General features: G+C 48.1%; 1 protein-coding gene across 1 annotated transcript in view; it reads right to left on the bottom strand.

Moving 5' to 3' along the window:
- The window catches only part of LOC116837279 (solute carrier family 9 member C1-like), a 330,899-nt gene that overhangs the window by 118,371 nt on the left and 184,544 nt on the right, over window positions 1-27,984 (bottom strand). Inside the window, exons 17-20 of the mRNA XM_032801556.2 lie at window positions 27,166-27,315; window positions 26,661-26,712; window positions 13,534-13,682; window positions 7,480-7,605 (exon numbers count right to left, since the gene is read on the bottom strand). Of these exons, the coding sequence (XP_032657447.2) occupies window positions 7,480-7,605; window positions 13,534-13,682; window positions 26,661-26,712; window positions 27,166-27,315 (477 nt within the window). The remainder of the gene's footprint in view (window positions 1-7,479; window positions 7,606-13,533; window positions 13,683-26,660; window positions 26,713-27,165; window positions 27,316-27,984) is intronic.

Raw genomic sequence — 27,984 nt, 5'->3', positions numbered from 1 at the left:
GCCTCGCGAACTTTTGAATTTACATTTCCTGTTTGCCCAGTCGTGGAAGCTCTGTCTAGCACGGGGGCGATGCAGCTCTCAAATCAAAAAGAGCTCCAGCATTGCATGACCGTACAGGAGATCTACATCTGATCGCTGTATGGGAGTGCAATCTGTTGTATCAGCAGCTACGTTACAGAACACGAAATGCACAAAGCATTTGAAAAATCTCCAGGATACACAGCGCTGCGTGACAGCATAACGGGAAGCCAGAGATCAAATGGGATGCTCATTGGATGGAGCGGGTATGTGACTCCAGCTATCCCACATGTCCACAGCGTCTCTTTGAAAAGTATTTGCATTCGTGGCTGAGCTGCCCAATGTTCTGTAGGTTCAAACACAGTGTTCTTGGGCGTGGTCAGGCGAATAGCTCCCCGAGTCTCTTCCCCCCCCCCACCATCACGCTGAAAGAAAAGGGAAAGAAACTATTTTCTGATTCTTTTCAATGTCACTCATGACTAGTGCTAGAACTGAATAGATGCATATGTCGTTTAGATACCCCTTTCTCTCGATGCGTTGCAGCGGAGTGAAGGTGCGAGGTATTCCAAACCTCCTCTCACCGGACGCTACCGCAGGTTGGTCTAGCATGGTACAATACATCGACTGATATCCGTCAGTCTCCGCACATCAGCCCGTGAGTAGCTCCAGGATTGAAGGCTGGCCGGTGGGCGCCTGGGAAAAAATGGGGAATGACTCCCAGTTCTTTTCGGAGTGCTTGCTTCATATTTCATTCCAAAGTAGAGGTGCGCAAGCGGCGCGCCGCATCCAACGTGCACGTTCGTCGAAGAATTTTCCCTAGCAACACCCGGTGGTCGCGCCAGGCGCCCTGGCGGTCGGCGCCTTTGGGCCCGTATCATATGACCCTGCCGACCCGGCCGCCTCCTCAGCCTTCTTACCGCCCGTGTTCGGTCGTGTGGAACCGCTGGAGTGCGGCTGCTTGACCTCCACTTCCCTAGCTTTTTCAACCCGTTTTTCTCTGAGTATATTCTAGTTGTTAGCTTAGTGTTTAATTCTTAGTCTTTAATAGATTAGAGGCTTTAGTGTATTTGTTATATTAGTTAGAGGGCTGAGGTCTTCATCCTCCTTCAACCACTCCGGGAAACCCGCGGCTCATGCCTGGCTCTCCCGTCTTCAAACAGTGCTCGCCTGCCAACCGGCGATGCCAACGGGGGCACCCCCCACGATCGTTGCCTGAAGTGCTGGGGAGTCCCACCTGACGGCAAGTGCAATCCTGTAAGTCTTTTCGAACAAGGACAAAAAAGGCAGCGGGAGTCGGTCTAAAGCGCTCCTTATGAGGCCGATCTGACCCCAGGCAGCCCTGGCACGAGCGCACCGTGAATGTCCTGTACCAGGCAGAAGGTTCCGCTTGCCCCAGAGAGACGGCACCGCCAAAACACCGCGGCACCATTACACGTCTCCAGCGCAGAATGGCCCGGCACCGCCTCCCTCTCGCCGAAAGCGAAGAGTCCAAGGGCTTCCTGCAGGTTGCCAGCTACAGCCACCGCAGTCGAGCATGGGAAACCGTTGCCGGTGCGGCACCGCCATCTGCCCCAGCACGGTCTTCTCCCAGCACCTGTCGACTCCGGCCCAAGGCAAGAAGCCGTTGAGATCCAGTGCCAGATCAAGTACCCCCCAGAGACTGATGCCCTGGTCAGCTGCTGTTCCCACTACGCCGGAAACCTCTTGCGACGGCGAGGGAATTGATAGCGTTGACTGAACCTCCCCAGCCTCAACCCCCGGCACCGCGGTGCGGGTAATCCTCGTTCTACGGGGATAGCCGGCTACGACGTTGTCCCTCGGAGAATGGTGGCAGGCACTGGTCGGCAGATCAAGATCACGCTACCGCTCCCACCGCCCCGGTCTCCATCACACCGCTCACCAAGTCTCGCACCGGTCTCTCTCTCGGCGCCGTTGTACAGCAGCACCGGTCCAGGTCAACCGGACGGCTACTCAGCCCTCGGCAGAGACCTACTTTCCCGGTTTACGTTCCGACGGATCACCATCTCACTGTCGTTACTCGCGAATCTACATCCGGCACCAGGCTGGTTAGCCACGGTCCCGCTCCCCGGTCGTAACCTCCACGCACCGTGCTTGGTCGCAGGTCCCGCTCCAGCCGGTCGACCTCCCCGGCACCGTGCTTGGTCGCAGTGGTCCGCCCCGAAGGTCCCCCGCACCGGTATGGACTCCCCGGCACCGCTTTCGCCGAATACAACGCGAGGTCGGGTACCAGTCCCACGGACATTCTGCTGCCACCTGGCCCATCACGTGCACCACCTTCGGGTTCTTCTTCGCCCGACAGCGCTCTCTACGGGGAATGTGGAACCCAGAGAGCACCAGGTCTTGGGACAGCCGCCCAGTGGCCCTTTGGGACACCTTGGACCTATCATCAAGCCAAGGTGATCCCCATTGTGGTATCCAAGGCCTGCGGCTTCCCACCCGTCGGCGCTACCGGAGAGGCTCTAATTCAGCCGTCCACACAAAGGAAAAGGGGGGCAAACGATGTCTCTACGGCGGACCCAGGACCTGGCAAACCGCCACACAACGGCCCCCCCCTCTGGAGCAAGAAACCTGAGGAGGAACCTTGTGGTCCCCGATCTCTCATCTCCCCCGCCGACGACGCCTGATGGTGGCGGGCACTTCAACTTTCGGGCCGCCCCCATCGACCTACGACGACCCACCAGGCCTGTCTCTCCGGCGTAGCGTTGAGCATTAACCTGCAGGTGGAGCGAAGTCCCTGAGGTGCAGGACCCAAGTCGTGGACATTCTGTCTTCAGATGGCCCCGACATGGGGTCGCTCTGCCTTTTCATACGCTCCATTCCAGCAAGAGCGGACACAATATGGCAGTCTACCGGTTCTATCCTCCAACGGCCAGGGGCGTGGAGAGGAAGTACTGGTGCCTCTAAAGGGTACCAGTACCTCTACACCCATCCTCCTCCATGCTCCCTGGTTGTTACAATCATCACACGACGAGGGACGCGCCATGGCCACGCCAGCCCCCGCCCAAATTGCACGAGCTAAAACGCATGGACCTGCTGGGACGCAAAGGTACCTCCGCCGGGGGTCTGCAGTAGCGTTTGCCAACCAAACAGGCCCTTTCCTCAGTAGATACACAAATGTTAACCACCTGGCAGCTCCATGGCAAGTCACTGCAGCTAGTACCGCTTAGACTCCCGGTCCGGCAGTTCCGAGAGTGCTGGAGGACGGCAAAAGATCTCCAGATCTCCCTGCAGGCCTCCCTCGAGCGGCGCAGTTCAGTGGCTAGGGACCGTTCGCTCCCTCGGCAGCCAGTGACAATGAGGAGCGATTAGTGGTTGCAGTGGTCCGGATTGCCTCCAGAAATGCAACCACACGATCCAGGACCTTACCCACTTCAAGGACAGGGCCCTCTTTTCGGCGGAAGCACCCACGTCTCCAAGCCTAAAGGACAACCGCATTTATCATGCCTCTAGGCATTGCACATGCCGCAGACCAAGAAGGTACCTTTCCTTACGGCAGCCTCCGCGACCAGCCCCCCCCACCACGCCCCCGTCAAGACTATAACGACGCGGGCCGTGTAGAACCGGCAGACGTCAGTCTTGTGCCCAAGGGGGACAAAATAATGTGTTCCGCCAAACAGCCGCCGCGGACCTTAACAAAAATTTTTTGAAGGTTGCGGCTCAGCAGCAGAGCACCAGTCCCTTTTCCAGTCTCCTTTCCTTTTTCAAAAACCGCCTTTCCATCCCTTCTCTCCCGTGCTGCTCGACCCGTCTAACTTCTGGATCGTTTGGGTTCTGCGACACTGGGTGGAGTATTGGCTACAACCTCCAAGTTTATGTTCACCTCCTCCCTCCCACCCCACCCTCCCTGTGCCCTCTTTCAGGGGACTCCCTCTCACAGCATCTCCTGCTTACCAGAGGTCCTTCACTGCTTCTCGAATCGGAGGCCATCAGAGAGGTGCCTCAAGATCTCAGAGGGAGAGGGTTTTACTCACGCTATTTAATCCCAAGTTCAAAAGGGGCGCGTCTCCGACCCATCCTAGACCTGGCGGACTCATACTCTTTCGTTGAAGAAGTTAATTCCGCATGCGTGTCCTGAGGGTCTATTAATCCCGTTCCCTGGACCGGAGACTGGTTCGCCATGCTCCTCGACATGAAGGACGCCTACTTTCATGTTCTCGATCTACCCTCACCTCGCACAGACGTTTTCTCTCTTTGGTGCTATGCCTGACCGCCACTTCCAATTCCACGCGTCTGCCTGGCCTTTCCTCTGCGCCCACGCGTGTTTTACAACAATTGTATGGTCTGGTAGTGCGCATCGCCTTTTCCTCCGCCCGACGAGGCATATGTGTTTTCCGCTACCTGGATGACTGCGGCTTGTCCGCACGGTCATTCAGAGGGCTCAGGTCGCACACAACATAGCTGGTCTTCTAACAAGCAGCTGTTACGAAAACTCTAGGGCTCTTGATCAATTCGCACAAGTCCATTCCTCGTACGCGCAGAGGATAGACTTCATAGGGCTCTCTTAGACCTCCCTGACAGCCTCCGCTTCCACTCCTGCCGGTTCCAGGGCGATAGTCTGCTACATAGAGGCGGCCTAGTCGCCTTCCCGACCTCGGCTCGGGATTGTCTCAGCACTACTCGGTCACAACATGCGGCCCTGCACCTTTGTCACCAAGAACGCCAAGCTCCTCCTTCGCCTCCTGCAAATTTGGCTTGGCCTTCCGTTTATTCGAACCTCGGTGAGGTACTAGCATGGACATCGTGCTCACTCTCCCACAGACCGTTTCTCTCCCTCCTCTGGTCGCAAGACCCGTCCCTCGGTGTATGTGGGGCATGCACGTTCCATTCAGGCAACATCCATGTCCCGACAACAGACCACATCGCTCCCTGGGCTGGAGTCACAGGGGTCTCACCGAACACAGGGTCCTCTTGGTCTGCTCTCAACTACTGCACGATATAACGTCCGAGAGCTGCAGAGACAGATCACTCTCTTCTCGGGGCTTTTCCTGTTTACCTGCCCGCTGCATCCGAGTTCAGATTGCTGTCCAGAGCGGTCAGTGGTGCACTGTGGGATACCGCCCGGAGGCCAATAACGTCGATTTCTGTCCACACTAACCGTAATCCAATATGTTAATATCGAATTTAGCGCTACTCCTCTCGTCGGGGTGGAGTACAGAAATCGATTTAAAGAGCCCTTTATATCGATATAAAGGGCGTTGTAGTGTGGATGGGTACAGCGTTAAATCGATTTAATGCTCTTTAAATCGATTTAAACGCGTAGTGTAGACCAGGCCTTAGAGGTAGTCTCAGCACATCAAGTGGCAGTCCCGAGGGGGGTTCTGTGACCGAATCTGTCATACCTGGCACATTGTGCTACCTTTAGAATTCACTTCTCAGGCCTGCAAAGAGACAAAAAATGGACTTCAGGTCCTTCTATTACAAGAGGGCTTGCCAGTTAAACCTCTTTGATCTGATAGTTCTAAAGGATGCTGCTGTACTTGTCAGTGCAAGTTCAAAGAGTGGGAATATGCAGAAGACACTCAAAGAACATTTTTGTAATTTTTTTTTACACTTAAACTGAGGCAGGAGTGCAGGGTCACTCCTTACAAAGTAGAGATATTGGCTCTCCCTATGCCAAACCTTCACCTAATATTATTACATAGCACTAGTTTCCCTAACATCCGCCTTCGACACCACCAGTACCAGAAGGGAGCACCATGCGAATCCAAAGGAAAAGGGAAGCAGCCATATCTTTGAAGAGGCAGTGAGAAGGGATGTGAAGGGGCTGGGAAAGGTCAGCAGGGATGTATGTCAAATTGGAGGGGTAAGTGGTGCTGTGCTAGTCATGGGAGGAGCCATACATATGCCCCATATGATGTCCCCATGTTCCACGGAAGGTGTTCAACTTTCCCAACAGAGGCTAAAACAAAGGAACTAATATGTGACTATGGAACTTTTAAGAGCAGTGACAGCAGGAGACAATCTAGTTGCCACATCATCTACTAGTGAGATCTCCTGACACAAGTACATAGTTCTTCTCATGCCACTGACTCATTTCAACCAATAGAACTGTAGCATGCGAATTGGTCAAAGAGGGAGTGTTATGAGGCCTCAAAGGGACCTAGACAAATTAGAGGATTGGGCCAAAAGAAATCTGATGAGGTTTAACAAGGACAAGTGCAGAGTCCTGCACTTAGGACAGAAGAATCCCATGTACTGCTACAGACTATGGACCTAATGGCTAGGCAGTAGTTCTGCAGAAAAAGACCTAGGGGTTACAGTGGATGAGAAGCTGGATATGAGTCAACAGTGGGACCTGGTTGCCAAGAAGGCTAACGGCATTTTGGGCTGTATAAGTACAGGCATTGCCAGCAGATCGAGGTACATGATCAATCCCCTCTATTCGACATTGGTGTGGCCTCATATGGAGTACTGTGTCCAGTTTTGGGCCCCACACTACAAGAAGGATGTGGAAAAATTGGAAAAAGTCCAGTGGAGAGCAACAAAAATGATTAAGGGGCTGGAGCACAGGACTTATGAGCAGAGGCTGAGGGAAATGGGATTGTTTAGTCTGCAAAAGAGAAGAATGAGGGGGGATTTGATAACTGCTTTCAACTACCTGAAAGGAGGTACCAAAGAGGATGGATCTAGACTGTTCTCAGTGGTAGCAGATGACAGAACAAGGAGTAATGGTCTCAAGTTGCAGTAGGGGAGGTTTAGGTTGGATATTAGGAAAAACTTTTTCACTGGGAGGGTGGTGAAGGACTGGAATGGGTTACCTAGGGAGGTGGTGGAATCTCCTTCCTTGGACGTTTTTAAGGTCAGGCTTGACAAAGCCCTGGCTGGGATGATTTAGTTGGGGATTGATCCTGCTTTGAGCAGGGGGTTGGACTAGATTACCTCCTGAGGTTCCTTCCAAGCCTGATAATCTATGATTGGTTATCTCTGATGTCGCAATGTCTTCATTTAAGAATGAGCTGAACTATTGAGCTGGCCTTGTCTATAATCATAACAATTCAATAGACTGATTATTAATAATTTAGCTTAATTAGAACCTAATTTCTTCAGATATACATGACATTGCAATGGCATTAAATATAAGAAAAGTTCAAAGAGTCTGTTTTATTCCATTATTAATATCATTTGGGCCCAAAGAAACGTCTCACAAATGCTAAATTTCTTAAAAGGGCCCATTTTAAAATTATGTTTTAAGTCAAACTAATTAAGAGATTTACTTGTAAATTATCAGAAAATTAATTTAATATTCAAAGAATAAGTGTGGTAAATTTGGGGAGGATATGCTGCATCCTTTGTACATAACAGAGGTTGAATCCCTTCTTTAAGTACCAAACTCAAGACAGCCACAACTATACAATCAATATAAGCACCTCCATAATATCTGCCTTTTGAAAACAGAACATTATAAAGGATCTGGAACCATGTCAGCAAGCTAAACGTTACCTGGATGAACTCAATTTGGTTCTTTTCATTTTCTAACCAACTGATACTGTGTAAAAGCTCCTCTGCAGTAGGTGGTGCAATAGTAGATGGAAGAGTGCCAAGGTTTTTTTTTTTTTGCAGAATCATCTAAACAGGGGAAAAAGAACCCACATGTAATCTACATGCATTAATTTCTCTTTGTTCTGAAGATAAACTCTTTAAGCACGGATTATTCCTTACTGAACCTCTTCATTCGAAAACATTTTTTCCCTATGTATAAGCATCCATGTTATTCTGCCCTTTCTTAAATAGCTTTTATTATAGTACCAACACTTAGACCCCAAAACTAGAAAGATTCCCACACATGCTTAACTTTCCACACTATGAGTAGTCCCATTGAATTACGTCTTTTCAGAACTGGTGCCCTACTTTGGCTTGGGTGGTTAACAACTGATATTTCCCACCATTTCATCATTTAAGTGATGAAGTGGCTGATGGAGTGGGAAAGGACTGAATAAGGTCAAAGGCTTAAGTCATCCAAGCATGTCATAATACAGCTCTGCCACTGTTCTGCTGAGTGACCCTGGACAATTCACTTCACAGATCTATGCCTCTGTTTCCCCATTTATAAAATGGAGATATTGACAAGTTACTTACTGTGTACAGTAACAGGAGTTTTTTAAGATATGTTGCCCACATGCACATTCTACCATTAGTGTGCATGTGACTTCTGCACTCGAGTTTGGCCAGAAATGTCTGTTTGGTATGCGTGGGCCCAGCAGCTTTTTATGCTCCTCAGCAAGTGCATAAAAGAGGAGAGTGAGCCAACTGTCTTCAATTTCCTCTCAAACACAGAATCCCAGGTTTGTTTGTTTTCCTCCCCAGAGAACTCTGAGGCAGAAGGGATGGAGGGCAGGTCGTGGAGTGTGCATTTGGACAATACATCTCAAAGAATTACAGTTACAGTACAAGGTAAATAATTTCTCATTCTCCTTTGAATGATTCTCCATATGAACATTCCAGTGTTGGTGACTCCCAAGTAGTTAACCAGTACAATGGAGATGGGAGCTTGGAGTTAAAAATTAATGACTGGAACACAGCCTCGCCAAATGTGGCATCTGACCTGGAGGCTTTGGTAAGCACACAGTGCTTAGTGAATGTATGACTAGATCTCCAGGTCACTGTCTTCCATATAACTGGGATAGATACATTATTTAGTGCAGCTATGGAGGCTGCTTGAGCTCTCAATAGAATCAGCTTTCATGACAGTAGATGAGTCCTTCTTTGTAGTCTCATAGCAAGTCTTCACACAGTCTGATTCAATAAATGTTGGGAGGATATGGCTTTGCCTTTCATCCTCTCTACAATAGCCACAAATGATATGTTTACACTGTTTGAGCCCAAGCCCTCTTTCCATCCACACAAAAACCCATCAGATTTGGGTCAGCAAGTCTGTTGGGGACTGCATCAGAGCCTAATCCCACTCTGACTCAGGTGAAAGCCTTGTCATTTTTCAGTGTGGATATAGCTCAAGCTGCAGACTCAAGTCAGGTAGTTGTGTAATGCAGTATGCATACAGCTGAGACCCAGGTCCAGCAACTGTAAACCTAGGTTTACAATATAGAGTGGATGCTCAAAAGCAGGCTTGGAAATACTGAGTCCACAAGCTCGGGTCTGGCAGAGCCGGGTTTACAGTGCAATGTAGATGTACTCAAAGAGTTTTGGTGAAGATCTGGAGCTTTGTCTTTGGAGGTAGAATGCCAGGGTTCTTCTGACATCCAAAGTGTGAAAAGTTGCCTTTGTTTTATTAGAGTGAGATCTATGGAAGAACACGGGTAAGTGGATTTGTTGATTCAGATGGAATTCCTTGACCTTTGATAAAAACTTGAGGTATGTTCTTAACAATATCGTCTGGGTTGAAAAATGTACAGGGAGGATCAGCCACCAGTGCTTACATCTCTCTTATCCTCCTTGCTAAGATAATTGCTACCGAGAATGATGTTTTCAGTGACAAGTATGGAAAAGAACTCTTAGCCATCAGTTCAAAGCTATGGTCAATGAGCACTGAGAGAAGCAGCTTGAGATTGCATGGAGGGATAGGGTCCTTGATAAATGGAAACACTCTTATTAGGCCCTTTAGAAATGTTATGACTGTTGGGTGAGAAAAGATATTGACCTATGCATAGATGACGTGCTGAGTTTTCTGTGATGTGTGCTTTTACTTAGCTCAGTGATAGGATAGAGTGTTTCAGTTCTAACAAGTAGTCTAGAATTGTCAGTATTGAGACTTCCTGAGGGTTCAGGGATTTCTGATCACATCAGTGAGAAAACCTTGTCCCTTTTGCCTGGTAAGGTTGTTTCAGAGTCATTCCCACTATTAACCGTAGGTGCCGACTTCTGTTGGAGTCAGTGGATGCTCAACTGACCTCTGCCCCCGGCCCCACCCCGACTCCACTCCTGTCCCACCCCCATTCCAAACCCTTCCCCAGAGTCCCGGCCCCAACTCCACCCCCTCCCTGCCCCTATTCCAACCCCTTCCCCAAATCCCTACACCGGGCCCGCCTGTTCCCCACCTCCTCCCCCAAGTGTGCCACATTCCCACACCTCCCCCCCTCCCTCCTTCCCTCCCAGAGCTTGTTACACCAGCGCTGGGAGGAGAAGTGAGGACACGGCGTGCTCAGGGGAGGAGGCAGAGGTGAGGTGAGGTGGGTGGGGTGGGGAGCTTGGCTGCCAGTGGGTGCAGAGCACCCACCAATTTTTCCCCATGAATGCTCCAGCCTCGAAGTACCCATAAAGTTGGCACCTATGCTGTTAGCTAGGTGGTCTTGAACAGGAGAGGAACAGAGTCATTTTACACTCAACATCCATCCAAAGCCAGGCTGTGCGATGAAGGGAATTCAGGGCTAGGTGTAGGATCTTCTCCTTGACAGATGACAATAAGTCTGTCACCAGAGGTACAGCCCTGGGTTGGGAAGCTGAGACCCTCAGGATGTTGGGTGTCATGACTGGGGCTTGAGTAGTCAGACCTACTGGTTGGAGCAGTGACTGTCATGCCTAGTGGTCAGAGAGTGATGGTCAGAAGCCAGGAATAGCACTGAAGATCAGAGCCAGAGTCAGGAACCAGTAGTCACAGCCATGGATTAGAAGTCCAAGAGCAAGCTGAGAGGCAGGTTTGTCACTACAACTGGCAGGGATATCCATTTTGTTGTAAGGACAGCTCCTGGAACTCCTCTTGGGCCTACACAGGATGCCTTAACTCATGAGGACTTCTCTAGAGAAGCTGGATCCTTGTAGCCATGATAACCTGCGCATCACCAAAGCCACGACCAGGGAACAAGAAGCAGTATCTGCTGAATCTAATTCAGCTTGCAGGCCAGTTTTAGCTAACAAATGCCTGCAGCAACCAAGGATGAGTACTCCTCGCAGGAGCCTGACAGCAACTTGTCATTGAAGACCAAGAGTTATTCAAAGATATGGAAATTACATCGGAGGTTGCTAATTAGCTAGCAGAAATTGAAGGCTTGCAGAAAAATAGTGTTTTCTGCAGAATAAATCTCATCTCTTCAGCTTCTTTTCTTTTGGTGGGTGTTCTCTTCTGTCTCACTTCTGGGTGGAACTTGGTATTTTCTGCCCACCTTTCTAGACATGGATATACTTGTAACTGGAGTCTCTCATAGCAATTGGAACAGAACCATCAATTATAGGCAAGCTTAGCCTATCTAAAGGTAGACTAGAGGCAGACTCAAGACAGGCTATCTACGAAGAGAAGTAGATTGCAAAAATCCACAAGTTGCTGCTATTTTTTTCAGGAGGTCTTAAAAATCCTTTAAAACATTCAATTGTGGGGCCATGGGAGGCACCACTGCCTCATCTGAAAGTGATAAGATGGCTGGTCCTGCAGGGGCTACTGGGAGAAGTGCTGTTTCCTCTTCTTCATGACTGGGGGAGACCTGAGCTGGTAGACATTTAGTTGCCACCTATGTAGCTGTAGCCATGGCTGAAGGAGTTTTAGGCATGTGTGGGCAATCTTGTCTCCTTTGCGATAACCAAGTTCCCAGTTAGGCCACACAGGCATAGAGATGTATAGAGCTTGAAACCACACCACAGGGAACCACGCTACTGGGAACCTCGTTGTTCCCATGCATCTGTCCCTTGAATAGTTCCTGAGGCTTCTATGTGAGGTAGAGGATGGACCCCAGGGAAAGTGGTACCAGGGGGGTCATGGCTGGGCAGATAAGGGTGCCTCGGCTGCCAGTCTGGGCTCCTGCGTCGCAATATTTGCTGGGGCTATGTCCTGGGACTCCTCTGAGTCAGATGACGGTTTCATCGGAAATGGTGGGACCATTGCTACCAGAGGTCACTGGTCTGATGGATGGGGAAGGGGCCTCTGCTGCAGCAGGAGCAATGATTCATCCTCAGGTACGGGGACGACCCAAAGAATGGACAGGCCCGAGAGGAGCAGACATGTAGGTATGGCAGGAACACCTCCTCCAGTGTTATGAACTTCTATGTATATCCTGAGGCTTGTGGGGTGCCCACTGAGACTCTGGAAGGTCCCGGTTCAGCAGCCAGAGCATACTGGTTCAGCAGTCAGAGCATACCAGTGAGGCAACACTGATGGAGCACCTGGAGCCACGCTTGTAGCCAGGCACTCCAAGTGTCCTGGTATCAAGGTCACTGGCAGTACCAACGGATCCTACTATTTCTTTGCCTTACCCTCCGGGATAGTAAGTTACCACAGTTTTGGGTTCTGAAAACCCTGGGTAACACCGGCATCTCCACACCATGGCTAGTGCTGAGAAGGGCACTACCAGTCAGAAGAGGCCATTGTACAGCAGGACTCTCCCTGGCCAGGATCAGAGTGCTTCCAGAGCCTCATTGCCTCTTCCATCAGGAACTTGCAGAGTTGGAGCTCAAGGGCCTCTCTAGTTTTGGGTGGGAAGGACTTGCAGATGCTGCTGTTCACCAAGAAGCACCATTAATGTGCTTCACTGATGGAACAGAAGGAATAGGGATTCCGACTCAGACCATGCAGTGATAAGACAAAACTAGAGTGGTATCAATCCGCACCACCCCTTATATACTTGGTCGGGAGCATGAGGAGACACACTGTGAATGTGTGGGTCAACAGATGCTGCTTGGAAAAACTTCTGAACTCAGGTGCATGGCATGCACGCGTACCCACGTGTAGAATAAACATAGGGACCATCACTCAAAGAAGATAGGGTTGCCTCTTACAGAGTTCCTGTCCTGGAGTACCTCAGCAGCAGATATTTCTTCTTATTTTTCTGAGTTCTAGCTGCAGCCTTCTTTGCTCAGATTCTCATGCAGTCCCATGCAAGTGTCTGGAACTCCCTACTAATTTAGGGAAGAAGGCCTGGATCTTAGTAAACAGCAAAACAAGCAGTGCCAAAAAAAAACTTTCAAAGACAGGCTTGTGTTCAGGTCAGAATTTCCTGGACAGAGGGTGCTGGACAAATACAATGCAGGAGCCTCAAATAAAAATTGTATTGAAGCAGTGAAAATGGAGGGCTTACTGTTTAAACAAACACAGAACCAACCAGACAATGGGGAAAATAAAGCAAGGATATATGAAAAGCTGACACAATGCTAAAGTCACAGAAATTCAGGAGCACCTTCCCTCACCACGGCCAGGGAGGAAATTACTGGAATTATTTCTACTATATGTGGCATGACACGCAATGTCCAGTAGGGAGCACTGGTTCATATTTACCCTACCAATACTGATGTCAGGAATAAAATATTCTTTGAATTGTGGGAGTTCTACCAGACTCAGACAAGGAGGCAGAGACCCAAGTTCAAGAATCCTGCTGGATGATTATGTTTAGATAATTTGTCATTTCCACATTAAAAGCTCTTTTAAACATGTTTTTTAGACCAAAAAACAACACCCAAACAAACCAATTTTGTGTTTCTGAGAGGTGTCACACTAAAAGCCTTGGAGGTACAGGTCTCAGGCAAATTACTGACAATGTACTTACAATGGTGGCATGATGGAAAGGCATACATTCAGCAGCTAATATATACATGAACACTCTGAAATGCTTTTATTACCTTTTGTAATTTTGCTCCTTCATTTTTATCAACAATTCCACTTGATATCAATACTTTAAGAGTTTCTGTAGCTGTGTTTAGCACAGTTTGGACTGCCTGTTTGGTTTTCACAGCAGTAACAATATCTGGATAATCACGCTGCATTAAACCTAAAATAAATAAGAAATGTTCCAAGTTTTCTACTTAAATATGTTTCAATGGTAACACATTGAGGGGAAATACTAAATATGCTTGACAAATCAATAAAAAGAAAATTACTTGGTGTAATTCCATTTGTCATAGTCACTTCCTAGTTACTTATAAAGAAAAAATCCTTCACCTAAAGTTATAAATCTACTCTTACCGTGAAGAAGGATGCAAAAAAACAGACTATGACATCCTTCCTCCCCATCTATGTTTGAGGCAGATAAATTTATATATGAAAATCAAACTCCAAAATTATAATTTTGGCAGAAAAATACTTTTTGCTCTAAGTAACAAAATATAAAAGGGAAGTATAAGCATATGCCTGTAGAACAGGAACTGTTGAACAATGGGGAACTGTTCCTCTTTGTTACATGACTGTATGTATGTATGCATGCATGCACAACTGGTGTTCTCCCATGATTTCAATTCCAACTTTTTGCTAGTTTTGCGATTTTTTATTATTGTTGCGTTGGGATTTTTGTCATATAGTTGAGATGTCTATGGCCTGACTCAGCAACATGAAACATCTAAGATCTGACATCTACAAGCAAGTAACTCTTGGGCCTGGTCTACGCTGGGAGGGGGGAGGGGGGTATGTCGATGTAAGATACGCAACTTCAGCTACAAGAATAGTGTAGATAAAGTCGATGTATCTTATTTCGACTTACCTCCCGTCTTCATGGCGCAGGATCGACGGCCGTGGTTCCCCCCGTCGACTCTGCTACCGCTGCTCACCCTGGTGGAGTTCCGGAGTCGACGGGAGCAAGTTCGGGGATCAATATATTGCATCTAGATGAGACATGATATATCGATCCCTGATAAATCGATCGCTACCTGCCGATAGTCAGCCAGTGAGTCCATCAATGTTAAAACAGTGAAACTACCAAAAAAAACAAAAAACCAACCCAACCCCTACCCACCCCAAAACAAGGTTATGAACCTTTCCATAACTGTTGTTCTTTGAGATGTGTTGCACATGTCCTTTCCACATTAGATGTGAATGCGCCTCAAGCACAATTACCAGAAATTTTTTCTACAGTGGTACCTGTCAGGTCAGCTCTAGTGCCCTCTGGTGCTGTGTGCTCATGGCACCGGTATCAAGAGACCCGACAACACAGCATCCCCCTCAGTTCCTTCTTGCTGGCCAACTCTGACAGAGGAGTAGGAGCATAGGCGTGCGCATGGGGTGTGCCCATGGGGTGTGCCAGGTGTGCCCAGGCACACCCTAATCATGACTGACCTCTGCCTGGGAAGGCTGCTAAGGCTGCTCCTCCTCCTCCCCCGCTGGAGGCTTGGAGGGGGAAAGAGGAAGAGGATGAGGCTGGTTAGCACCTCCTGGGGTGATCAGCTGTTGGCAACTGCCATTCAGCTATTTAGCATGCTGCAGCAGCCCTCATCAGCTCTTTGGTTGGCTGCAGCTAATCAGCTGTTTGGCACAAAATCTCCGCCTATCACTATTTCCCCTGCAGCTGCTGAAGCACCCAAACTGCAGGCAGAGGTTTGTCTTTCCGATTTTCAGGGTAGAGGGAGCCGGGCTAGGGGGGAACAACAGCCAGGGCAGGGCAGCTTCTGGGTTAGCTGTGGAGGGGTGGGCAACCTCTCAGCAGGGGGCTGGGGATAGATGGGTGGGCAGCTTCTCAGCTGGCTCCACGGGGAGTATGGGCTGGGGGCTTTCTCAAGGACTGAGCCAGCCAATCTCAGCCCACCCTGGTGTTTCCCCCAGGATCTGCACTCCCTCTTCAGCCAGGAGAAACCAGCTGCAGACTCCCATAGTGCTGGGCACAGGGACAAACCAAAGGACATGGCTCCTTTAAGAAAAGTTCTCCCTTGTGTCTGATGAGTAAATTGGGCTAGTGCCCACAACTTGCCCCCTCCCCCTTCTTTACCTGTCCAGAAGGGCTTCACTGCAGCCCCAGCCCCAGCTGCAAATAAGCAGCCTTCCCAAGCCCAGATGCTGGCCAGACCCCTCCCACGCAGATTCTAGGAGCTTCCCAACCCCTACAGTTCTCTCATGCCTGGGAAAGTAATGCTTGCCCAGCTCAAAGCTGTCTCCCCCTCCCCCATGCCCAGATCAAGCCTGCCTGAGGGACTTTTCCTCGGAAAGAAAGTTTATCCCCTCCTCCCAGCATAAGGAAGGATTGATTCTCTTCCCCTGGATCCCCCTTCCCACCGAAGCTCCCAGGGAATTCCTTCCATTGCATCCATCCCCCTATATTAGCTTCCACACACTATCGAACGCCCCCATTCCCCATCCCCTGACTGCCCCTGAGACCCTCTGGCCCATATCCAACCCCCCTGGCCTGACTTTGCCCCCTTACCTCGTCGCCACTCAGAACAGAGTCCCCACCAAATCCCATCCCCTGTACATCCCCTTGACCAATGATGTGATGGCACTTACAGGGCAGGCACAGACAGCACCAACCAAGCAGGAGCGCAACAGTGGGAAAGTGCTATGACTGACTTAAGTCAAAGGTCACGTGTAGTGCTGAGGAAGCAGCAATTGGCTGAGCAGGCCTGAGGGGGGAAGAGGGGGATCATGGTAGCAGCATGGGGTTCACTGTGTGACACAATTACAACTTTGTGCAGCTGCTGGGGAAGTTTATAGAGGCAACAAATACACCCTGTGTGGGCGGGCGGGACCCTGTCACCCCAACTCATAGGTGCTGACCTTTGGTTTTGCTGGTGGGTGCCCCATCCTGGCTCCACCTCCTTATCCGCCCCCACTCCACCTCTTCCTGCCCCATCCCCCTAGACTACCCTGAACACCACCTCTTGCCAACTCCCTCCCCTAAATGCCTCCCACCAGATGCTCACTCCTTCTGCCCCCTCCTGCCTTCAGGGTGAGGTGTGAGTGCTGGAGGGGTACTCTGCCAGTTTTGAGGGGAGTCTATTTTCAACATATTTATACACTTTCATTCTAGTTATTGAAAGTGTGTCTATCATTGGTATCTCCCCTTCCTGATGTTTCCCAGTTCTTGCTCTCCACCTGTGATCCTTTTCCCATCTCTCTCTGCTCCCCACTTTCTGGTGGCTCTGTTTAGCGCCTGCTCCCACCCACGCACTCAAAGCAGCTCTGTCTCCCACATCACCAAAGCCACGACCAGGGAACAAGAGGCAGTATCTGCTGAATCTAATTCAGCTTGCAGGCCAGTTTTAGCTAACAAATGCCTGCAGCAACCAAGGGGCCTATCAGGGGGTGGGGGTGTGGCTAGGGGTTGGGGCAGTCAGGGGACAGGGGTGTTGGATAGTTGGTGGGGTCCTGGGGGGTGATTAGGGGGCAGGAGGGTCTCTGGAGGGGGCGACCAGGGGACAAGAAGCAGGGGGGGTTGGATGGGTCAGGAGTTCTGGGAATCCTGTTTGGGTAGGAAGTGGTTGGATAGGCGTGGGAGTCCTGGGGGTCTGTCTGGGGGCGAGCGTGTGGCTACGAGTTGGGGCAGTCAAGGAACAGGTAGCGGGTAGGGTCCTATGGAGGCAGTTGGGGGGGGGTCTCAGGAGGGGACAGTCAGGAGACAAGGAGCATGGAGGCTTAGCTAGGGGGTGGAGTCCTGGGGGGCAGGGTCCCAGGAGGGGGCAGTCAGGGGACAAGAAGAAGAGGGGGTTGGGGGTTCTGAGGGGGGGCAGTCAGGGGGCGGGAAATGGGAGGGAGTGGATTGGGACGGGGCCCCCTGGCTGTACACCCTAATGAAATGTGCTGCGCACGCCTATGGGTAGGAGGTTGAGTTGTGGGATGGACATGTGCAACTATTTTGAAGAACAACAGTTATGGAAAGGTTCCTAACTGTTTTTTCTTCTTTGAGTGCTTGCACATATCCAAAATATTTAATACATTTCAATTGAGATTCTATTGTTTAACAGTGTGATTAAAACTGCAATTAATTATGATTAATTTTTTCAATGAGAGGCAGAAGCTATGTTGATTGGAGAGTATTTCCCTGTTGACATAATGTGGTGAAGATACTGCTTTAAGTCGATGTAAGGTGCGTTGACTTAAGTTATGTAACTTACATAACTTTACTAGCGTAACTTACATCATCTTACAGCATTAATATAGACAAGCTTTTTGTGATAAACTATTACTTCTCAATGAAAGGTATTCAATCAAAGACATGAATACATGATAACAAAGAGGGCTTAAAAATCCATTCTCTCAACCAGTTTGCCTGAGATACAACTACCTGTTTCACCTCTTCACCAAAACGCTTTAGAAAGCTTTGGCTGTTGGGTCTGCACACACAATATGCAAAGGAACTGAATATATAGAGCCAAAAGTACATAAGGAGTCTTGGCTCCAATCCACTCCCTCTGTTCTTTCAGCTATTTCAAAATACAGTACACAGACTGCAAAGAAATGGGGATGGAGGATGAATCATGTAGATCTATGCAGATAGTCATCTTGAAGTTGTTACCGTAATCCTTTTTTCTTTTTCAAGGTTAACTGAGCACATGTGATGGCCAAATTAGCTACTTTGTCACTAGATTTAGTGACTTTTTGGTTTCCCTAGCAAGAAAATAAGTGTCAAAGTGACCAGTGACAAATCTAGCGACTTTCACTGCCAATTACAGTGACGGAGAAAGAAGTCACCAACATATATAGTTACAAAATCATTCACAAGCAGCTCAATACTGTTAATAAAATTCATCCCATGCTCTTTTTACTACATTCTTTTGCACACCAAATCAATGTCATTATGTCTCAATTGAGCATGTCGTCAGAATCAATCACATTCCAAGGCTTCTTGGGCTGAGATGATTATAATGGGTAGGCAAGGAAGAGAAGTTTGTGGAGGCTAATTAAATACTTTGCTAAAGCCGGGCACAATTTGGAGAAAGCAGCACATTAGTTTTTACCCAAATGTGTTCTTTCTCACTGCTCCGTAGTAGGTAGCACACCCTGTGATGCAGGGAAAGGTGGCTAATAAAGCAGGCTGGGAGGAGGAGGCAGCAGGGGTGCCATTTCAGATTTTGGTAGGTGGGGCAACTTTAACTGTGATTCCAAAGGCTACTTGGGCACCTGAAAGCTCTTGATTTTTTGCAGATAATAACTTAGATACAGTGCTCCTGTCAGATAATAATTTCTAATTCCTATAGAAAGAAAATTAAATAAATATTAGACTCACTCAACTCTAATATTTGTTCTGACATCTTGTGTCAATTCACATAAGGGACACTGGTTAGGCTTAAAAAATGAATGTATATTCTTACTTTGTTACTAACTCTTGAACACAATAATTGAAACAATTGTAGAAAAACCTAGATTACTTTCTATCACTTTTTTGCAGTTCAACAAGCTTGGAATAGATGATTTAACTTCTAGAAACATCCTATTAGGGGCAAGGCCCCATGAGTTTATACTAGAAGATAACTTTAAACAGAAGTGAAACTGACACTTTCAAGTCACTTTCATAGTATTGCCAACCCCAAATGTTCAAAAATTAAGAATCAGGCTCACCAAAAATCATGAGATTGGCTTTAAAATAATGAGATTATGTAAAAATAATAGACGGTGTTTTTTTATTTACAGTGTGCTTTTTGAGCCTTTAAAGGTGCACTGGGGTCACATTTTGAAGCTTTCTCCACAGCCACAAGGGCTAGAAACTTCATTTTTCTTTAAGAATGAAGGCTGAAATCATCACATATCCACTTGATTCCAGGAGCTGAGGCTTTAAGGAAAACAATAATTACCATGAGACTCATGACAAAATCATAAGAGTTGGCAACACTGCTTTCACTTCTGTTTAAAGGCTAGTTACTTTCCAGAAGGCTCTTAAACACAACACTACAGTGACTGAGTTGCAGTTTTCACAGGAGAATATTTTAAATCAAACACCAAGAAAATTCCAGATTTTAAAGTTGGGTAAAATTGAGACTTTTGAGGTATACCAGGGCCACTGCAGGCAGGAAATGAAAATAAACAGGCACAGGCGCTCTGGGCAGCTCTTCCTCTTGAAAGAAAGCTGGCAGGTCAAATCTTCTAGTCCTTAATCAAGTAAAACATCTATTGCCATCAGTATTTCCACTCACAGATATAAACATCACAGTGAACATGTTGTGACGAACTGGGAATGTCTTAATGTTTTCTTTGAATACTGTGTTGGTGCCTCAGGGTATGGCTACACTTGCAATTTCAAAGCCCTGCCACAGCAGCGCTTTGAAGTGCGAGTGCGGTCGCAGTGCCAGCACTGGGAGAGAGCTCTCCCAGCGCTGCACGTACTCCACATCCTCTACGGGTGTAGCTTGCAGCCCTGGGAGCCGCGCTCCCAGTGCTGCGGCACTGTTTACACTGAGGCTTTACAGTGTTGTATCTTGCAGCACTCAGGGGGGTGTTTTTTTTTCACCCCCGAGCGTGAAAGTTGCAGCGCTGTAAAGCGCCAGTGTAGCCATGGCCTCAGTGTCCCCTATGCAGTTCTTAGGTATCTAGGTGGTGGAATAAGGGTGTGTGATTGCTGCAGAGCAAAGGGCCAGTGCACCTAAATGCCTGGCACTCTGTCTCCTAGCAACTGATGGCCTGGGCCCCTCCTCTGCAAAGGTGCCAACTGAAGGTGTTGGAGACAAAGAGGTCAGGTACCTCCTGGCCCAGGAAAGGGGCTGAGCAGAGAGGAGGGGCTGGAGGGGGTGGTTAGCTGGAGCTGGCTGGGGACGAGAAGTGAAGTGCAATGTGGGGTCTGCTCACTGCCCCTCAGAATGGACCTGGCCGAGGGGTCCAGTTTGCTGTATCTACACAGCTCTGTTTTAGACCCTGTCCTGTCATCGAATAAACCTCTGTTTTACTGGCTGGGCTGAGAGTCATGTCTGACTGCAAAGTGGGGGTGCAGGACCCTGTGGCTTCCCCAGGACTCCGCTGGGGCGGACTTGCTGTGGGAAGCGCACAGAGGGGCAGAGGATGCTGAATGCTCCAAGGAGAGACCCAGGAGGTGAAGACGTGTGAGCTTCTTGCCCTGAACAGGTCTGCTCCAAGGGAGAGGAGACTCCCCAAAGTCTTGACTGGCTTGGTAGGGAGCAGTTCCAGAGCATCACCCGGTGACTCTGTGACACGTGATAACATGTGTGGTCAATAACTATACACTTCAAACTTAAATATCTGAGCCATCTTAACCAGAGATACACATCTTATATGCATTGGCTCAGGGACTACATTTTCTGGCGTATTCTGAACAGTGCTGGGCACACAGATTGTGTCCACTGAATAATACAAATCATGACAATAACGGTTCACTTTATGGACTTGGTGGATCCAATTTCTGTTCTTTTTCTGAATAAAGCTGAAACCCTAAGAATCTGATATATAATCACATCTGATACTCATACGACACTCTCATTCCTTCCTTTTCTCAAACTCAGAACAAAAAATGACAAAAGAAAATGGTTTTCAGTTAAAATCTAAAATTGCACAGCAGACATTGCTGTACAACTCAGCCTGGGGCAGAACCTGCTATCTATTGGTGGTTAAGTGCTCTCCTCTCATCTGACTCTCACTCTTTCTTTCTTCATCCTTCCTAACCTCTGTGCTGCTTTTGATACTGTCAACCAGGACATCTGGTCTTCTGTGTTTTGCTCCCATCCATCAGAGGCCTCTTTTGCAGCATGCAGCAGAGAGAAAGGCTGGTCCTGTGGATAGGGAGCTAGCCCTGAGAGATCTGGGTTCTACTCCCCCCTCCTCATGGACTTCCTGTATGACCTCAGTTCAGTGCCTTAGGGACAGAGTTTCAAAGGTTTTTAGGCATCCAAGGATGCAGCTAGGCATCTAATGAGGTTTAGAAAGCACCTAACCTTCTAGGAGCTTTTGAAAATCCTAGTAGGTGCCTAAATACCTTTGAAAATCTGGTTGTTAGTCTCTCTGTGCCTCAATGCCCTATCTGTACAATGGGGATAACAGCACTGCTCTACCTCACCGAGGGGCTGTGATGTGAGGCATTCAGATACTACAATGATGGGACCACATAAGTACCACAGGTAGAGTGGGAAATTCTCTGTACTACTGCTATCCCTTCCCTGGGTTTTGGCCCCTTCTTTTGCCCCTCGCATCTTCCTCTTTTCTGAATATAATGTTGGCTCAGAAGTCTTGACTGTATTTCTTCTGAGGCCCCTGTGTTCTCTCTTCAACCCTCCCCGCTCCTCAAGGGATTCCTGTTTTACAGGCTCATCTAACAACTTTCAGATCCTTAATTTAATTACCATCCTCTTCTTACCTTAATCACCCTGTCTCTGTTTGTAAACAAAACACTGATTCCTGGCCCCAGGAACACAAGCTGGGAGAAGCACCTCTCTGCAGAATTCACATTCTGCACCAATGCTGAGCAGTTAAGTGCTCTGCCTGGGAGCCTACCTCCTGTATGAAACTCAGAGGGGGCTGTAGTCCCCCTGCCCTACCTAATTGGTATCCTTGGGAGGCAGGTTAGCTAGCAAGAAGAGCTGCAGGGATGGAAGGTGGAGTGGGATGAGACAGGGTCATAGCAGGGGGCATCAGGCCTCCAGGGATGCATGAAGCCCTTATTACAGATATCAAAGGTGGAGCTAGCTTGATTTTGGTTCCCCTTTACTCCCCTTCACCTGGCTTGGCCTGGGCTTAGATGCCTAGCTGTTATCAGAAACGAAACCCTGGAAACGGGGGGAAGGGGTCCAGCTAGTGGATTTTTGTTTTTAAATCTACTTTCTTGGTTCCCTGCAGCGCTGCACTCAGGTCAGGGGAATGCCCTCTTACCCCAATTCTGGGTTCTTCCTTTCACTCACTTGTTGGGTCAAACCCAGGCTGGCAAGAAAGGGAGGCTCAGCTGAAGTTAACCAACCCCAGCAAACCTGGGCTGCAGTGTACAGAACACTCTTCCCAATGAGCAGCTTGCACCCTTCTGATGATGACAGTTGTAATAGGGTCAGGCCAGATGACTACAGGAGAGTGATAGAAGGTAGATATTAGCCCCAGATTAAGCAGATCCCCTTTCCCTGAGTAAGATAATGGGCTGTTCCAGAACAGTCAAGAAGTTGCTGGAACCAATTATGGCATGCAAGCTAATTAGGACACCTGGAGCCAATTAAGAAGCTGCTAGAATCAGTTTGGACAGGCAGGCTAATCAGGGCACCTAGTTTAAAAAGAACCTCACTTCAGTTTGTGGTGTGCATGTGAGGAGGTGGGAATGAGAGGTGCGCAAGGAGCTGAGAGTGAGAAGGCGTACTGCTGGAGGACTGAGGAGTACAAGCACCATCAGACATCAGGAGGATGGTCCTGCAGTGAGGCTAAAGAAGGTGTTGGGAGGAGGCCATGGGGAAGTAGCCCAGAGAGTTGTAGCTGTCATGTAGCTGTTACAGAAGACACTGTAGACAGCTGCAATCCACAGGACCCTGGGCTGGAACCTGGAGTAGAGGGCGGGCCTGGGTTCCCCCCATCCCTCTAACTCCCTATTGAATATAAGAGGAGTTGACTTGGCTTGAGGGTCCCACCAGAGGGGAAGGTCTCTGGGCTGTCCTCCGACCGAATAGGTGGGTCAGCAGAGACTGTGGGGATTGTTCTCCTCCTTTTACCCATGCTGGATAGTGCTGAGGTTAGCTGAGTGAATGGCAGGTTTGAGCCACTGGCAAAAGTGGCCAACTGAGGGCTGCCATGAATCTCTGAGGCGAGCAACAGGGCCGTCCCTAGCTATTCTGGGGCCCTACGCAGCCCCTCCATGAGGAAGGGGGGATAGGCCTCTGCGGGGTGGGGGTAGGGCTGGCTTCGGGGACGGGGGGGGACCACCCCCCCAGCACTCACTGGCAGCGCAGCTGGAGCCGGGCCACTGCACTTCCCGCCACCGGTGAGTGCAGGCCCAAACCTGCTGCACTCCTCAGGGGAGTGGGGGTGGGGCTAAGGCGGAGCAGGGGTGGGAAGAGGTGGGGTGGGGGCTTGTGGGGAAGGGTTGGAATGGGTGTGGGGCTGGGGGGCAGCATGGGGAAGAGGCAGGATATGGGCTAGAGAAGCACGTAGCTGCACGGGCACTAGGAAATTGGGCCACCAAATTTCCTGGTGTCCTACGCAGCTGCGTATTGCGTATGGGTAAGGATGTCTGGCGAGCAAATCTGCTAATAAGCGCAGGACCCATCAAGGCAGAGGAGGAACTTTGTCCACACATTTACTGTTGTATGTTTGCTTCTGATGTGCAACGAATGTACCAGAGGAGCATGAATGGATTTTATTAACACTATTGAGCTGCTGTGAACGATTTTGTGACTATACTCATAGACTTAAGGTCAGAAGGTATCATTATGTTCTTTTAGTCTGACTTTCTGCACAACACAGGCCACAGAATCTCACCCAGCCCACTCCCTATAACAAACCCTGACATATGTCTGAGCTACTGAAGTCCTCAACGTGTGGCTTAAAGACTTCAAGGTGCGGAATCTCCAGCAAGTGACCCATGCCCCATTGGTGCAGAGGAAGGAAAAAAACCAGGGCCTCTGCCAATCTGCCCTGGAGGAAAATTCTTCCTGACCCCAAATGGCAATCAGCTAACCCTGCAGCATGTGGGCAAGACTCACGCAGCCAGACACCCAGGAAAGAATGTTCTTTTGCCTCCACGCTCCCCTTGGAAGGCTATTCCAGAACTTCACTCCTCTGATGGTTACAAACCTTCATCTAATTTCAAGTCTAAACTTCCTGTTGGACAGTTTTATCCATTTGTTCTTGTGTCCACATCTGTACTGCGCTAAATATTCTTCTCCTCCTTGGTATTCCCTTCGATATATTTATAGAGAACAATCATATCTCCCATCAGCCGTCTTTTGGTTAGGCTAAACAACCAAGCTCTTTGAGTCTCCTTTCATAAGACAGGTTTTCCATTCCAGATGATCCTAATGTAGCCCTTCTCTGTACCTATTCCAGTTGAATTTCCTCCTTCTTAAACATGGGACGACCAAGAGCTGCACACAATATTTCCAGATAAGATCTCACCATGCCTTGTATACAGTACTAACACCTCCTTATCTCTACTGGAAATACCTCGCCTATGCATCCAAGACTGCATTAGTTTTTTCACAGCCATGTCACACTGGCGGCTCCCAGTCTCCTATGATCAACCATACTCCAAGGTCCTTCTCCTCTGTTACTTCCAAGTGATGTGTCCCCAGTTTATAACAAAAATTCTTGTTATTATCCCAATGCATGACCTTGCACTTTTCACTATTTAATTTCATCCTATTTACTATTACTCCAGTTACAAGGTCACCCAGATCTTCCTGTAGGATATCCTGGTCTCTCTCTGTATTGTCATACTCCCAGCTTGTGTCATCCGACACTTTATAGTACATGCCCACTTTTTGTGCTAAGGTCAGTAATAAAAGATGGTCCCAAACCGATCCTAGGAACTGCCCACTAGTAACCTTCTCCAGCCTGACAGTGTCACCTTTCAGCATGACCCATTGTAAGTCTCTCCCTTCTAAACGCAGTTCTTTATCCCCTTTCAATTTTCATATTGATCCCCATCTTTTCCAATTTAGCTAATAATTCCCCATGTGGAACCGTATCAAATGCCTTACTGAAATTGAGGTAAATTAGATCCACTGCATTTCCTTTGTCTAAAAAAATCTGTTACCTTCTCAAAGAAGTAGATCAGGTTGGTTTGGCACGATTTACCTTTCGTAAAACCATGTTGTATTTTGTCCCAATTACCATGGACTTCAATGTCCTTAAGTACATCACACTTTTTTCCAAGACCTTGCATACTACAGATGTCAAACTAACAGACCTGTGGTTACCCAGATCACTCTTTTAAAAATAGGAACTATGTTAGCAATTCTCCAGTCATACTGTAAAACCCGTGAGTTTACAGATTCATTAAAAAATCTTGCTAATGGGCTTGCAATTTCATGTGCCATTTCCTTTAATATTCTTGGATGAAGATTATCTGGGCCCCCCGATTTAGTCCCATGAAGCTGTTCTAGTTTGGCTTCTATCTCAGATGTGGTAATATCTACCTCTATTTCCATTTGTCATCCTACCATTATTCCTTAGCGCCTCCTTAAAGACAGAGGCAAAGTATTTGTTTAGATATTGAGCCATGCCTAAATTATCCTTAACCTCCACTCCATCCTCAGTGTTTAGTGGTCTCATTTCTTTCTTTGTTTTCTTCTTATTTATATGGCTATAGAATCTTTTACTATTGGTTTTAATTCCCTTTGCAAGGTCCAACTTTACACGGCTTTTGGCCTTTCTCACTTCATCCCTACATGTTCTGACCTCAATAAGGGAGCTTTCCTAGCTGACCCCTCCTTTCTTCCACTCCTTGTAGGTTTTCTGTTTTTTCTTAATTACCTCTCCTGAGATGCTTGTTCTACAACTTCTGCCGATGGCCTGGTCTACACTGGGGCGTGGGAATCGATGTAAGATACGCAACTTCAACTACGAGAATAGTGTAGCTGAAGTCGACGTATCTTAGATCGACTTAGAATCACTTACTTCGCGTCCTCATGCCGTGGGATCGACGGCCGCCACTCCATCGACTTTGCTTCCGCCTCTCGCCGAGCTGGAGTTCAGCAGTTGATGGGAGAGCGATCGGGGATCAATTTATCACGTGTAGTGTAGATGAGATAAATAGATCCCCGATAGATCGATCACTATCGTGTGTGTGTCTGTCTGTCTCAGTGATTTGAGCATTGGCCTGCTAAACCCAGAGTTGTGAGTTCAATCCCTGAGGGGGCCATTTAGGGATCAAGGGCAAAAAAAATCTGTCTGGGACAGTACTTGGTCCTGCTAGTGAAGGCAGGGGACTGCACTCAATGACCTTTCAAGATCCCTTCCAGTTCTATGAGATATGTTTATTTATCTATATAAAATTCCCTGGAAATTTTGTTTAGTGACATTTTTGACTCTTTTTGCTTGCTTAAACAGCTACATCTAGTGACTTTTTCAGGGTTTGTCTGGTGATCTCCTGCTATGTGAGTTGGCACACTGACTATAAGATTATCTCCATTTTACATACCTAGCTCTTTCATACCATCTTGTTTATTCTTTTCCATAATTTTATTTATTTCCTGTCAGATAAAGGAAAATGCAATTTCTGTTAGGAAAGATGCATACACCTTTGTGAGTTCATATTTTAAATACATTTTAGTACAAATATTGCTGAAGTCCATTAAATATAGGGGGTTAGCAGTGAGTGAGTTATAGTTAGAATGACATTAAGCCATAACCCATGTTGTAGAAGGGCCAGGCTGCTGTCGGAATACTTAGAGGAGGTCTGGTTAACTAAGAATACTGGAGGTCTGCCAGATAGAGCAGCAGCTCCATCACCCATTGAAAAGGTACAGTAAGCTTGTCGTGTATCTGCTCTGCTAGAATTTGTTTTTTAATCATTCTGACATCTTTATTTTATCTATTTTAACTTCCTGTTATCAATTTAAATCTAACTTTTTTTAAAGAATATAAATTAAAATCTTCAAAGCACACATTTTAAACCATTTCCTATACTTTCTATTTTCCCTCACCTTAGAAATTGTCTCATGACCAGAAATCTGTTCAATTAAATATTTTGTATCTTCTTCACCTTGCACATATCCCTTAGCAATATCATATCTAAAGGTTAGTTGTTTGTTTATTTGTTTTTCCAATAGGTTTATCAGTCTTGGTATCACAATCTGAAATAAATAATAATGAAATAAGTCACATCTGCAAACAAAATACATTATTTAATATAAATGTCAACTTTTCTAATAGGAATTCTTATACAGATAAATACACTTCATTTGTATGTCTATATTTCATTTAACTTTGATTTATGTAAATACTACAACAGAGTGTCTGTCCAGATCAGAGGTGGGCAAACTACGGCCAGCTGGTCCCTCCCCTGCTGTCCCTCCTCTCCTGAAGCCTCAGCTCTGGGCGGCGGGGCTGCGAGCTCCTGCTGCACAGTGCAGCAGTGTGGCTGGCTCCAGCTGGGTGGTGTAGCTGCCAGTCCTGCTGCTCTGAGCAGCATGGTAAGTGAGCGGGGAGTTGGATACAGGGCAAGAGGTCCCAGGGGCAGTCAGGGGACAGGGAGCAGGGGACGGTAGGATGGGGCAGAGGTTCTTGGGGGCGGGGGGGGGGCGGGAGGCAGTCAGTGGACAGTAAATGAGGAGGGAGGAGGGGGTTGACAGGCGTGGGAGTCCTGGGGGGCCTGTGGATAGGTGTCTGGGCAGTCAGGGGTACAGGGAGCAGGGGGGGTTGGAATGGAGGGGGGGTCCAGAAGGGTGATTAGGGGTGGGGGGTCCTGGGAGGGGGCAATCAGAGGACGAAGAGTGGGGAGGTTGGATGGGCCAAGGGTTCTG

The sequence above is a fragment of the Chelonoidis abingdonii genome, chromosome 4 (assembly GCF_003597395.2).
Source record: "Chelonoidis abingdonii isolate Lonesome George chromosome 4, CheloAbing_2.0, whole genome shotgun sequence".
Taxonomy (NCBI): Eukaryota; Metazoa; Chordata; order Testudines; family Testudinidae; genus Chelonoidis; species Chelonoidis abingdonii.
Note: the sequence above shows the minus strand (reverse complement) of the source record. Positions and strands in the feature narration are given on the sequence as shown.